This window comes from Equus przewalskii, chromosome 7, assembly GCF_037783145.1.
Source record: "Equus przewalskii isolate Varuska chromosome 7, EquPr2, whole genome shotgun sequence".
Lineage (NCBI taxonomy): Eukaryota > Metazoa > Chordata > Mammalia > Perissodactyla > Equidae > Equus > Equus przewalskii.
This window is the reverse complement of record NC_091837.1, coordinates 17,511,780-17,525,159: the sequence shown is the minus strand read 5'-3', so window position 1 is coordinate 17,525,159 and position 13,380 is coordinate 17,511,780. Positions and strand designations below refer to the sequence as shown.

Below are 13,380 nucleotides of genomic sequence, written 5' to 3'. Positions count from 1 at the left end.
CAATTACTTTGTAATTTAAAAGGCTGAATACTGAGTGGTTTGTGCTTTATGACCAGGAAATAGGTGTGAAGGTCAAGATGGCCTCAGCAACCAAATGGCCATGTCCTGAAGGGCGTGATGAAGCCTTAGGGGCCCCATCTCCGGTTTTCCCTCTTATAGAAACCACCTTGTCAGGGCATTTGGGGTCAGCGCCTCATCCGTCCTTTCAGTGCATCAAGGTCTCTTCCTTTTGGAAGTGGGTCTGAAGCCAGCTAGGACTTAGGTTTCAGGGTCCTTGGGGTTGTATATACAGGGGAGAAGGGCTGAGGGCGAAGGTGGTACAGTTTCCTTGGGGCCCTTTGTACGGAGACAGCTGTGATGGGGGAGGAGGGTGGACAGGATGCTGAGATGTGCCACCCAGATCCGAGTCAGGGGTCAAGAAGTCTTCTTGCAGCTGCCGGCAGTGCCCTCTGCGGGTCAGCCCCTTGGGGGGTGGCGTCCACTGCAGGGAGCTGCCTGGTCCAAGACTGACTGATGGAGGGGTATGAAGCCACCTTCTTGTCCCAAATAGGGACAGCTCTGGAAGGTCACCTTCAGAATGACCTTCCCTTCCTTTCCCCGAAGCACTCCCCGATCCGCCTCTGCCACCTTGTCTCAGAGTGGGCTTCCTGGGGTCACCTGGCCTGTGGCAGTGGACAAAGGCGTGAGAAATTCCAAGCAAATCAAAAAAAGACAGCAGTCAGTCAAGTTGAGTCCACTTTTTAATGTTTTAACCATAATGCAAACAGGCATAAGTAGACTTTTGTTGAATTCCATCAAATCAGAAGATGAGAACTATACAGAAGAAGAGCATGCGGCGAACACAGCCTGGACAACCTCGCAGAGAGCATGGGGCGGGCGTCAGTCCTTAGAGGAAGGTGCTGGAGCACACGGGACACTTGGCGGAGATTAGCAGCATCGAGAGCTCAGAGGTAGGGGAAGTCCGAGTTCTGACAGCGTGTGTGTGGGGAGAGGCGACTCCCGCTCTGGCCACCTCCCACTTCCCCAACCCTGAAGGGAAACCCATGGGGACAGCAACGAGGAGCGACCGACCGCGCCTTCCGGAAAACCACTGCTGAGCCCGGAGTGGGTCTTACAATCACCATGACAACACAACAACGAGGAAAACAGGGCAGGAGCAGGGCAAGGGGCACGGAAGGCACTGGGCCTCCATGGGTCTTAATCAGAACAGACACCAAGGGCACAGCATCTTACAGAAATGGAACTGTCATCCTTCCACGGGTGGGAGTTTGTGAAAACACACTTTTTATTCCCCCTCAAAAGCCTTCAGGCCTCAGTTGGGCATCAGATAATGGAAAAAACCATCGGGCTGAGGAGATGAGACGCACTGCTTACTCCACAAGGTCCGTGATGAGAAGGCCTGGGCAGCCAGTAGAGATTCTGTTGCCCCCAAGGGACACGTGGCAACGTTTGAAGACGTACTTTGTTGTCACAGTTGGTGGGGGCTGCTACTAGCATCTAGCGGGTGGCGGCCACGGATGCGCTCAACATCCCACAATGCACAAGACAGCCCCCCCACAAAGGATGATCCAGCCCCCAAAGCCAAAAGTGCTGAGATGAGAGATCCCTGGACTAGCGTCTCCTAGAACTTAGGAACCAAGGCTGGGCACTGTGATGGCCTGGAGTGATTTTCTAGAAGATTGTGGAAGGCAGCATCTTAGGGCAGATTTGTTACTGCCCGCCAGGGCCACCTGGTTAAGAAGGGGCTCTGTCCTGGACCAGAGAGACATGCCCTGCTTGTTCAGAGCTGTTCAGATATTCCGGGTCAAAACCAACTCAGACACATCCTGAGGCATATGGACTGCAGACCGCCTCCCTTGCCTGTGGCTTTGATAAGTATTAGTAGAGAACAGACCCTCCAGACAGACCTGCCTCCAGGGGCAAACGTTTACCTAGGTCCTCACATCTGAGACACGTCACTGTTGGGGAGAGGCAGCTTTTGACACCAGGTAGGGACGGGCAGTGGACCGAGGACAGGGCAGGTATGAGAGAAAGAGCAGAGGCTGGTGTCAGCCCCCAAAGGCCAAATTCAGGTTGGCGGGGACCATCTGGGTCGAGTCCCTGGGGGCCGGGCCCCTCCCTCAGCCTCTCCAATCTGCTTGCCTCCATCCGAGCTCCCAGCCTTTAATTCTCCGGTCAGACAGCACATTTGGATGTGGGGGACTTTACGAGGGTTGAGGGAAGACAGGGAGTACGGACAGGTCATGTAGGAAGCCCAGAGGAATATTTTTTTCCCTTTGTCACCTGCAGGCAGTCTCAGATTAACTTGCCAATTCAGAAAGAAGGCTTTAAGGGTAAGGTGGGCACAGTGACATCCTGCAGGTCAGGGGCAGTGGCGATGGAAATATATAAGCAAACATGGTCGGTTTTCCTAAGGGCATGAATTAAAAGGCCAGCCTGGGGGCTGATGCTGGAGGGGTGAAGGGCCCGGACATCCAGCTTGCCCATCCTGGCGGGAACCGTCTACCCCATGATCTAGGTCAGAGATCTCACTTGTTTTGGACTCAGGGCAAAACCTGACCTTCTTTTGGAAGCCCAAAGCAGGTGGCTGCTGAGAGAGTGTTTGGCAAGAAAATCCTGTGTTCTAGGGCCAATGACTATTGGCCTGGGGTCAGTTCTCTTTCTGTGCAGCTAGGCATGGCTGGACCTTGGAAGGACTCACCCTGTTGACTCGGAGAGAAGTTGGCTAGCTTGTTAGTACTGCAAACTCATCTTTCTCTTGAGCCTGTTTTTTTCTCACGAGACCCCTTTCTCAGCTTTGAGGCAAGACTCTAGATTTTTTTCTTGGTTCTCATCCCCCACAACAGATGGGTCTCCAGGTCCTGTTGACTCAACTCCTGGAATCTCTTTATCACTACATCTGTCTCTCCCCTCCTTCAAGCCTTGGTTACTGCAATAACCTACCCATAGTTCAATGGGCCAGCCATCCACGCTCTATGCCGCAGCCAGAACATTCTTTTCCAAGCATAACTCCAATCACCTTATTTTCCCCCTTTAAAAAACACTTAAGGATTCCGCATTGTCTACCAAATAAAGTCAAAATTCCCTGACACGCCCTCCATCTCTACCCACCGTCTGGTCCCTGCCCATCTTCCCAGTGTCTCTCTCCTCACCCCCACCATCCTCAGCTTTCTAGAGCTGGGCTACATCTGAAGCCAGCCCTGATTTACCCTGCCCACCCCCCAGTCCAGGCCTTTCCTCTCACTGCTCCTGCTTCCTGGCAATCTTGTCTCCCCAAGCCCACCGGTGGGAACCCACTCATTTCTCAAACCCCAGATATTTATGTTGATTCTCAGAATCGTGTCCGTCCATATCAGATTCTAACCTTCTATAAGAGAAGAACTGTGTTTTGCTCTGTACACAGCATGGTGCTTTCTGTGTACTGGAGAAGCAAGAAATGTTATAAATTAAGTGAAAAAAAAAACTTGACAGCTTGCCATGGGCCAGGTCCTGTCACTGGGCATTTCAGGGGCATTATCTCATTTGTGGATACGTAGACTCTGAATGGTGACTTACGCATCCCATCTACCTGAACCATGGCTGCAGCACTCCCCCCAAAGAAAGATGCCTGGCTGTCTCCTCTCAGGAGTCTAGTTAACTACTTCAGCTTCTTTCACAACATGGGGTGCAGGAATTGGCTTCATAGTGACGACAGGAGAGCACTCTAGGCCGGCTTTCCTGATGCAGGGGACGTTTCACTCCTCCTGGCCAAACTCACTTTTGCTAAATGGCGTTGGAGCTACTGCTGGCCAATTCAAGGGAGAGAGGGCAATAAAACGAGTGTAACTCGGGTAACTCCCAAATGCTCAGTCAACCCTATTTTTGCTCATCTATTGTTAAACCAAATTTTGCACCTATTTTTGGCTACTGGGACTGAACTAAAAACCACCACAAGAGGGCAGCCTTTACCCACCCTGGATCAGAGCTAAACCCTAAATTGGGACTCCGCTCTCTGCCTCTAGATAGGCTCAGTACAGCCAGGCTTTGGGTATCAGGAATTCTGGCAAATGAGAGAAACACACCAGACCAGTCTCCTGTCTTCTAGACAGGAGATACGAAGCAGCTTGTGTTGCGGGGTGAAAGGTGTTTACTTAAAAAAACCCTTCTTGGGAAGAAAGATGAATGCTGCTTAGACAGTCATTTCTTTGGACTCCCTGACAAAACAAAGCGATGTTTCCAGCTGTCTGCCTGCTACCAGAAGGGCAGGGATCTATGACGAAGTCGCCTGGCACACAGTAAGTGCTCACAGGTATTTATTCGGCGATGGAAAAGCATTCACGCGTACAGCCGGATTGTAGGAGGCCAGCCCTGATCCATTCCTCTTTGACAGAGGTTGGACCCAGCAGTTGAGCCCCTGGGGAGCTAGCGACATCTTAGGAGCTATCTCCAAAAGGCTCACAGGGTTGGAGAGAAGCCCCTGGAGGAAGGTTCTAGGCGCTGGAATTGTGTTTGCAGGAAACAAGGGGTTAAGAATGGGCTTCCCTCCAGGTTAGAGAGGGGAGGCGGAGCACGGGGGGGGGGGGGGGGGGGGGGGAGGTTGGGGAGGTGGGAGGGGGTGGCTCTCTAAACTGTGGAAGCCAGAGCGGGAGGAAATAGGATTAAGGAAGGCAGGGAGGTCATCACTGGCATGAAGTCCAAGTCCGCATGCCGGGGATGGGACACCAGCAGGGGCCGCCAGGGAGGGTGGGGAAGGGTGAGATACAGCTACTCTTTGACTTGAAGAGTCTCGGAGATTTTCCCCTCTTGGGGACACCTCTTTGGCACCCCTATTCTAAGGCCCTTCCAAAGAGGGCCAGGCACTTTCTCTGTGGCACGCTGTCACATGGAGCATCCGGAAGGAAACGCCCATTGTGCAGTATATAAAGGAAATGCTTCTTTCTATAGGACAGAACAAAACAGAGGATGGAACTGCCTGAATGCCTGCCTTCCAACCCCGGGGGCCCCAGAGCAGACCCCTCGAGGCAGCCCCTGGGGGTCTCAGAATTTCTTGGCTCTCTCTGGACACTGCTTGCCATTAAGTATAGAAGGGGACCCTCCCACCTCCTTTACTCCGAGAAGGTAAACACAGCCGGTTGCCTGCCAGGTCTTGATTTCTGCTAAAGACTCTGCCGCCCAGTTTTGACCTGAGTGGAGGATAATTTATTCCATCCTGGGTTGTGTCCTGTGGAAGAAGCCGTGGGGTGCCTTGTACGGCTTTCCTCCCCTGCCTGACCTGCTTTAACTGGCTGCCGTCACTTTATCCCCCAGGGTGAAACAGCGAGCCCCGCTTGGGGGAATAAAAAAATAGCAATGATTCTTCCTCGGTATTGTTTCCAGTTTCTACAACTTCAAAGTTTGATCCATTCATACTTTTTAGCTTCATAACATTACGACGAGGGGAAACTGAGGACAAGTGACCTGCCCAAAGTCACCTGGCAACAGAGATGGGAAGATTCTTATTTCCAGCACATGCCCTGGGACATTTCTTCCGGTCTGGTGAGTGGGACAGCCTGGGAAGGTGGTCCTGGCTGGGCGGGGTGGGGGTGGGGAGGCTGGGGAGGGGTTTTGCCCAGTCCATTAGGTGGGCTCCACTAACTTGTGCCAGAATCTAAACGCATCTCGTTCTGTGATCCCCCCTTTTGTTGGAGATTCCTCCCTTAATCATCACAGCCCCTCTCCACGCTCCAACCTTTTAGAACAGGGACAATTAGGGTCCTTCCCAGTGTGCCAGGGACATTAGCACAGACCTTCATTATGGACGCGTGAGGGACCAATACGGGCCAGGGCACGTTTCTTGGCTCCGAGGGTCTGCAGGTCACACACTTGCAGAGGCAAGAGGCCAGACGGAGAGCCAGGCCCGTCACACGCACACATAGGCATGACCAAAACGTCACCACCAAAAAGGATATGGGGGGACTTCAGCAGCCGAGGGACTGGCTCACAAAACTCTTTGTCCGGTCCTTGCAGCCTGGCCAGGGGAACCCCAGGAAACAAGCCCTGACACAAGCGACGGCCGTGTAACAGTGGTTTCATGCACCAGTGGCTTGCCCTTGGCAGGAAGGGGGGAACGGTTGTGTAAGAGCCACTGCGGATCACAAAGGCCTTGCACTGCAGCGGGAAAATGCCAGGAGAAAGCCCAAGGGCCACAGGAACCACTGAGGGGCGAGAACCCAGAAGAGGAGAAAAGGACACGGGGACAGGACGAGAGGCAGAGCGGGGCCACGGGGGTCCCGTAGGAAAAGGTTCAGCAGTGTCCACGCCGATGAAACCTGCAGCCGCCCCGCCCGGTGCATGGGACGGCCCCTGCCATCCATCTGGGCAAGAGGATCCAGTTAGGAGCTGAAAACCCTGTGGGAGGAGAAGCGGGAGGGAGTCAGCGCCCCAGGGCAAGGCTGCTCTGTGTCCTTAAAGACCCAGAGGACACCACCAAGCTCTGGGCACAAGCCTTCATCTCCTGCGTTTCCTCTGTAGCCCCAGTGTCTGGGACAGGATCTGGCACCTAGCTGGGGCTCGCCTTGAATGAATGAATGAATGAATGAAGGCTTGAATGAATGAATGAATAAATGCTTGAATGAATGAATGAATGAATGAAAGCTTGCTCACCAACACAACAAGCAAGGAAGAGGGACACGTAAGAGGCTTTGTGATACCAAAGGAATTGTGATCTTAAAGGCAAAAATATGAGTCTACTGGACAAAAAAGTATGTTTTTGAGACTGCCGTGTCATTGTAAGGGGAAAAAATGAGGATGCTTAAAGAAATAGAGTGTGTGCCCTAGGCTACTGATAACGAGACAGCTGAATTCCTACCTAATTTAACACAAAGGGCACATGGCAGTGGTTTCAAGGTGTTCCGTGGCAGGGAAGGTGGGGAGTGAGACGACAAACAAGGCTGATGTGTCACAGGATTCCAGTGAGGTTTAAAGAGACTCGTGGTGCCTCAGACTGTTTCAAGCAATTTCTAGAGGACAAGTGAAATTGTCCGAATAATACCAATTGCAATGTGCATCAGTGAGAAAGCTCCCAGCAATTTGGGGGGTGAGGGAGGTGACGTAAACGCTAGGATTATGACTTCTCAGAGGCGAGAGTCATCATTCCTCTAGGGGGTACCCCAGGTGGAAGCTGGCCTCCAAAACTGGGGTTCCCCCACTTGCGGGGGCCTCATAATTCCGTGGAAGGCTCGTGAAAACACACACTGCTGCACCCAAACCCCAGAGTTTCAGATTCAGGGAGTCTGGTGTGGCCTGGGAATTTGCACTTCTAACATGGGGTGCTGATGCTGGCAGTTTGGGGAGCCCACTATGGGAAAGCTATGGTAAATGAAGTCAGACATCCCTGCCATCAGGACCCGCAAGAGAGGGCTCTGCCCACCCTGTGACCGTGGGATGGAACCAGCTTACTCGTCCGTGTCTTTTTTGCTCTCCTCGATGAAGGCAATGGATTCAGATCTAAGGCGGTTGGTCACTTCGTACGTTCGCAGGGTGACCCCGAAAATATCCTCATGATACCGGTTGTCATCCTAGGGGACAGAAACAGCCAGGGAACAGCCTTCAAATGCCAGCCAAGGGCACAGAGAGGGGCAGACACACTGACACCCTAGAATGGAATATCCACAGAGAAGGTTCCTAAAGAAAGGAGGCGTAACCCGGTGCATCCTGGAGTACTTTTGGTCTCCAAGACTCTGTTGCAGCAAGACCCTCTGCCCTCCAGAAAGTTCTTTTTTTAACCTACTGGGGTTTAGCATCAGATTGAGAGCAAGGGCTTCTGCAAAACTGTTTGATGACTGCTTTCTTAGGGAGGCAGCAGGAAGGATGGGATTACCCCTGGAGCTTTGTAGAGGCCTGGACTCAGTTTCTTCTATTTGGGGCAGTTGGTCACACAGTTAGGACTTTGCTTGCTGGGCTGCGGCTAGCCTTTGTGCAAATCAGGAAAAGGCACCCCTCCTTCTGTTCTGGGGTGGACGTAGCTCTACGCCAAGGTGCACAGCTTGGAGACCAAGCACAGGGTGGCTTTCACTCCCCACTGGCCCCACCTGGATAGACCTTTTTGTGCAGTGCTCAACCTGCACAACTGCACAGGGCAGTGCTACCACTTGGTACTAGGCGCAGGAAAAATTAGGTTAGGAGGTTTCGGTCTAGCTACCCAGTGATCCACCCACTTATTATTTTCACACACCACGGTCCCCAACCATATTTAATACATACACCTGCATGCCCAGCCATTCTTCCTTCTCTCAGTTATGGTTTGGACCACTGTATCCTCTACCTCCAGTCATAATTGCAAAAATGGGAGCAGAGACGTTATCATGGCTAGTTATCTAGACAGGTAGGGTGAGAAAGAGGAGACAGGACTGGATGCTGGAAAAGGGACCCAAGAAGCCAGCCCGTCACTCACCCTTAGCCTGCTGATGAACACGCCGGCGTCCTCCACCGAGAGTTTCCCCTGCTGGGTCATGATGCGCTGGATGGCTTTGAGGACATCGGCGGCCATCGTGACGTCCCCACAGACGTAAATGTGGCCTCCTTGCTCCTTCAGGGCTCGGTACACGGTTTCCGCCAGCTGCTCCTGCAGGACGTCCTGCACGTACTTCTGCGGGGAGCAGGAGGACCAGTGAGAAGGAGCCAGGCCGCGGGGCACTCCTGTGTAGTTCACTGCCCCCCAGGGAGGAGCAGAGCCTGGCACAGGGGCTTGTGGGCAGGTGGTGTATTGTGTGAGGACAGAAGTAGGGGAGGGTGTGTGAATGAGCTGCTCCCCACGGTGGGCTCAGCTCTGCTGAAGGGTCTCCAGGGAGCCGTGTAGAACCCACCAGAACGGCTCCCTGGAGGGGCATGAGAGGGGGGCATTATCTACCAGCCCCTTCCTCCCACGGCCAGAGGTCGGTCACCCACAGGGTGTTAACCCCATGCAATCTAGGTGGCGGTTGGTTGGTTACCGCAGGCATGCTATGCTGGAGGGCCAGAGGGGCCCCAGGGCGGGGGGCTGTCAGCTGACACCTGTGCAAAGGCAGCTGCCGCAGCAACAGCTGGAGTCAAAGGTGCGCTAAGAGAATATGAGGGGGGCCGCAGGGGGTCCAATATGCCCTCCACAGGATTTGTCTTATCTGCTTCCCCGTCTCTAACTTGTCCAGAAACTGCCCCCAGGGGAGGCTGACATTCAGCTGCTACGGCTGGCAGGGTTGCCCTGGTTGTTAAAATACTGAGGTTCTTCCGCACCAGCTGTCATGTGGCCACCGCCCAGACCCTCTGAATGTCCCCCTCCCCCAGCTGTCCTGGCCCCTTTCCTGGAACCCCCTGGGTTCCTCCAAGATCTGGTTGGAGCGTGCTCCAGTCCTGTGTCCATTCTGATTGGTAGTGCCTCTTGTGAGCAGTTAAATATATTTTTTAATTCATGTTTTTAAACATTTTTACTGTGATAAAATACACACAACATAAAATGTACCATTTAGCTATTTAAAAATGTACCCAGTGGCATTAGGTACATTCACAATGTTGTGCAACCATCACCACTATCTAGTTTCAGAATTTTTTGTTTTTTGAGGAAGATTAGCCCCGAGCTAACATCTGCTGCCAGTCCTCCTCTTTTTGCTGAGGAAGACTGGCCCTGAGCTAATGTCTGTGCCCATCTTCCTCTACTTTATATGTGGGACGCCTACCACAGCATGGCTTGCCAAGTGGTGCCATGTCCACACCCGGGATCCGAACTGGCAAACCCTGGGCCGCTGAAGTGGAACTTGCGAACTTAACCACTGCATCACTGGGCTGGCCCCCAGAACTTTGTCACCCCGAAAGGAAACCCTGTCTCTATGAGGAGTCACTCCCATTTCCCCTCTCCACAGCCCCCAGTCCCAACTAGTCTGCTTTCTGTCCCTATGGATTGGGCTGTTCTGGATATATCATGTAAGTGGCATCATACAATACGGACTGTTAAATAATTTATTTTATTATTATTATTATTTTTTTTTGAGGAAGATTAGCCCTGAGCTAACTATTGCCAATCCTCCTCTTTTTGCTGAGGGAGACTGGCCCTGAGCTAACATCCGTGCCCATCTTCCTCTACTTTATATGTGGGACGCCTGACACAGCATGGCTTTTGCTAAGCAGTGCCATGTCCGCACCAGGGATCCAAACCGGCGAACCCTGGGCCACCGAGAAGCGGAACGTGCGAACTTAACCACTGTGCCACGGGGCCGGCCCCCGGACTGTTAAATATTTTGAATCGGTATTTTTACTCTCCGTGCTTCCCAAAGTACCGAGCAATTTCATGGGGAGAATTCAGAAAGGGTGAGGGGCTTTCTGGGAGCGGGATGTGCCTGCGTGGACGAGGGCGCGTGAGTGTCGGGCTGGGGCGGGGTTATAAAGGCCAGGGGTTACCTTTGGTTTGTCTGGCTCCCGGGAGTAGGCCGTGTACAGTTCTCTGAAGACCCCCTTGCTCTTGGCCTGTAGGGTCTCCTCCTTGTAGATGTGGTCTATCTTGGACTGCCGGCACCCGAAGACCAGGACCATGGGGCAGGGACTCATTCCTGGGGACCAGGAAGATTTCATGTCACTGACAGCTCTGATGCCTGGTTTGGGGGGGGGGTGACTGGTGGTGCCAGGGGTGGGGTGCTGGCACCTTAGCATGTGCCACGGAGATACAGACACATGGACACCAGGGCAGGCAGGTGTACCCATTTGTATACACATGCACACCCTGAGGGAAGCAGGTAAAGTGTGTTCAGACTTTGGCAGACCCCCCCTACCCTTGCGCCCCGGGTCTCAACCTTTCCTTCTGCCCCCTGGCTACCTAGCAGCCCCCACTGGTGGGTGGCGCTAAAACCCAGGGTTTGGAGCTGGACTTCCTGGGTTCGAATGCCAGCTCTGTGTGAGGATGAGCCAATTACTTAACTTTCTGTGTCTCCATTTCCCCATGTACAAAATAGCAATGACAGCATCTACCTCATTGGGTTACTGTGAGAAATAAATACAACACCTTAGACCTGCGCCTGGTATGCAGTGACTCCTTTATGAATGTTAGCTGGTCCACCAGAATGACAGTTCTGTGGGAGCAGGTTTTTAAAGCTGTTTCTGTCTTGTTCATTGCTCTGCTCCCAGCGCCTACACTAGCGTTTGGCATTTATCAGATGCTCAATAAATCTGTTTAACGCACACTGCAACTGCGGGTTTCTCTCTCTCTCCTCCCAAAGCTGAGCTGTTGCGTCTCTCACACAGCAAAGCCTGCTCTTGAATAACAGTCTCTGGCACGAGCCCATAAACACATCCATTTGATAAGCCTTGATGCCTACCCCTTCTGGGGGCACTTGGACGTTAAGATGGGGTCCTATCTTAACTATCTAGGAAACATCTTCTGGGAACGGCGTTTCAGGCCCTGGGACAAGCTGTGTGGAAGGTTTGTTTGGACGGTTTCTTTGAATTACACCATGAATTTCACCTAGGTCAGGTCAGTACACGCCCCCCCCCCCCCCCCCCGGCCCTCCCCAGGCAGGGATGCAATAGAGAGAGGGCTCCATCATGCCTCCAGGCTGTGGGGACACAAGCGGCCTCCCCAGGCCCAGGGGCTAGAACCCAGGTGGCTGCTGGACCATGACCCACCTTTGTGTTGGATATCAAACTGCCGCTGCTGCCAGAAGCTTCGGAAAGGGGCAATGCCGGTGCCCGGGCCAACCAGAATGCATGGCACCAGGGGATTTCGGGGCAGGCGGAAGCTGGGCGCGCTGGACAAGGAAGGCGGAGTCAGAAGGCTTGCTGAGTCAAATGTGATCAAGAGCGGCTGGGTCTTAGGTAGACCCGGTGGCCGTCTCGGGCAGAAATCCAGTGGAACTTGCAGGGGCCCCTTCTCAGGGTGGAGGGGCCCACAGATTTGGGGAATGCCAAAAACAAGAGGCCCTCAGCGTCTGGCTATCACTCTACTTCCCATTTCTTGGCGTTGCTGAGCTAAGCCTCAAAGGACAGCAGGATCGACTTTACTCAGGGTTCCCCCGCCTCGGCACGGCCGACATTTGGGGCTGCAAGCCCCTTTGTGGGGCTGCCTTGGGCAGTCTAGGGTACTGAGCAGCACCCCTGGCCTCTACCTATAGCACCCTCCAGCTGGGAAAACCAAAATGCCTCCAGACATTGCCAACTGTCCCCTGGAGGCATCTCCCCTGGCTGAGAACCCCTGATGTAACCACCCATGAGATCTCCTACAGTCAGGGTGTCACAGACTTCAGTGTGCAAAAGAACCCCCGAGGGCGTTAGAAGGGCACGGACTCTCGGGCCATGCAGTATATCTGGGCTCAGGACTGTATCTTTCAGGGACCCCAGGGGATTCTGATGCTGACGGTCTGAGGACCGTACCATGGACATTCTACGCTCCGTAGTTGAGAAAGACGGTTGATCGAGGCCACTGTTCGGGGACAGAAGTTACTGGTTGATAAAGCAGGTACCTACAGTGGCTCTAGGCTCAGGTATAGCCTTTATTTTTTCTTTTCTTTTCTTTTTTTTTTTGAGGAAGATTAGCCCTGAGCTAACTACTGCCAATCCTCCTCTTTTTTTTGCTGAGGAAGACTGGCCTTGAGCTAACATCCGTGCCCATCTTCCTCTACTTTATATGTGGGACGCCTACCACAGCATGGCTTGCCAAGCGGTGCCATGTCTGCACCCGGGATTCAAACTGGCGAACCCCGGGACACTGAGAAGCGGAACATGCGAACTTAACTGCTGTGCCACCAGGCTGGCCCCTATTTTTTATTTTCCTAAAGTTATATTTTTATTTGATTGATTATGATAAGAACACTGAACATGAAATCTACCCTCTTAATAAATTTCTAAGTGCGCCATACAATATTGTCAACCATTGGCAGGAGTACCCTTCGAAAGTGAGTTTGGGAGGAAAAGCTTTGATGGATGGGGAGGGGGTGTTGGATCTGTCTATCTCTAAGAAACTGGGGACAGTGGGGGTGTCCAGTAGAACTGGGATAGAATTTCAAATTCCATGAAGGCTGAGACTGCATCTTCCTGAGTCTCTACTGGAGCCCCAGCTTAGCCCAGCACATGCCCTTGATAAATATTTGTCCCATTGACCTGATTTTGACCAGGGGGCTTGCTTAGCTTCTGCCATGTTGCTCTGGCCCATGATCCTGTTTCCTTCACAACTAGGAGAGACGCAGAACGTTGATCTCGATTCCGTCTGACTCGGCCATCTCTCTAGAACCCTTCAGGCTGGTCCACCCACCCCAACTCAGGACATCACTATGAGGATTTGGGACAGCTGCTCATTTCTCTTCATTTGCCACTCACCCTCTCACGAAACAGGGGACCCCTTCGTCAGCCTGTATCCGGTTGAGCCAGGAGGAGCACACGCCGTGGTGAATTGGCCCTTCTCCATCT

At 52.9% G+C, this 13,380-nt stretch overlaps 1 protein-coding gene and 1 long non-coding RNA gene across 7 annotated transcripts in view; one reads left to right on the top strand and one right to left on the bottom strand.

The window, feature by feature from the left end:
- Positions 1-727: 727 nt before the first annotated feature.
- NOS1 (nitric oxide synthase 1) overlaps positions 728-13,380 on the bottom strand; it is a 175,289-nt gene continuing 162,636 nt past the window's right edge. For 5 of the 6 annotated variants that reach the window (XM_070627130.1, XM_070627128.1, XM_070627131.1 and 2 more), the window contains 6 exons: positions 13,291-13,378; positions 11,605-11,726; positions 10,387-10,535; positions 8,411-8,605; positions 7,417-7,535; positions 728-6,366 (listed from right to left, as the gene is read on the bottom strand). In XM_070627130.1, coding sequence (XP_070483231.1) covers positions 6,351-6,366; positions 7,417-7,535; positions 8,411-8,605; positions 10,387-10,535; positions 11,605-11,726; positions 13,291-13,378 — 689 coding nt within the window. In that variant the 3' untranslated portion in view covers positions 728-6,350. Of the gene's footprint in view, positions 6,367-7,412; positions 7,536-8,410; positions 8,606-10,386; positions 10,536-11,604; positions 11,727-13,290; positions 13,379-13,380 lie in introns of those variants that run through there. The other variant, XM_070627132.1, reaches the window with a different exon arrangement.
- On the top strand, positions 4,321-6,713 carry LOC139084453 (uncharacterized). Its single transcript, XR_011541829.1, has 4 exons — positions 4,321-4,527; positions 4,924-5,097; positions 5,396-5,514; positions 5,986-6,713. It is a non-coding gene; the product is annotated as an uncharacterized lncRNA (long non-coding RNA).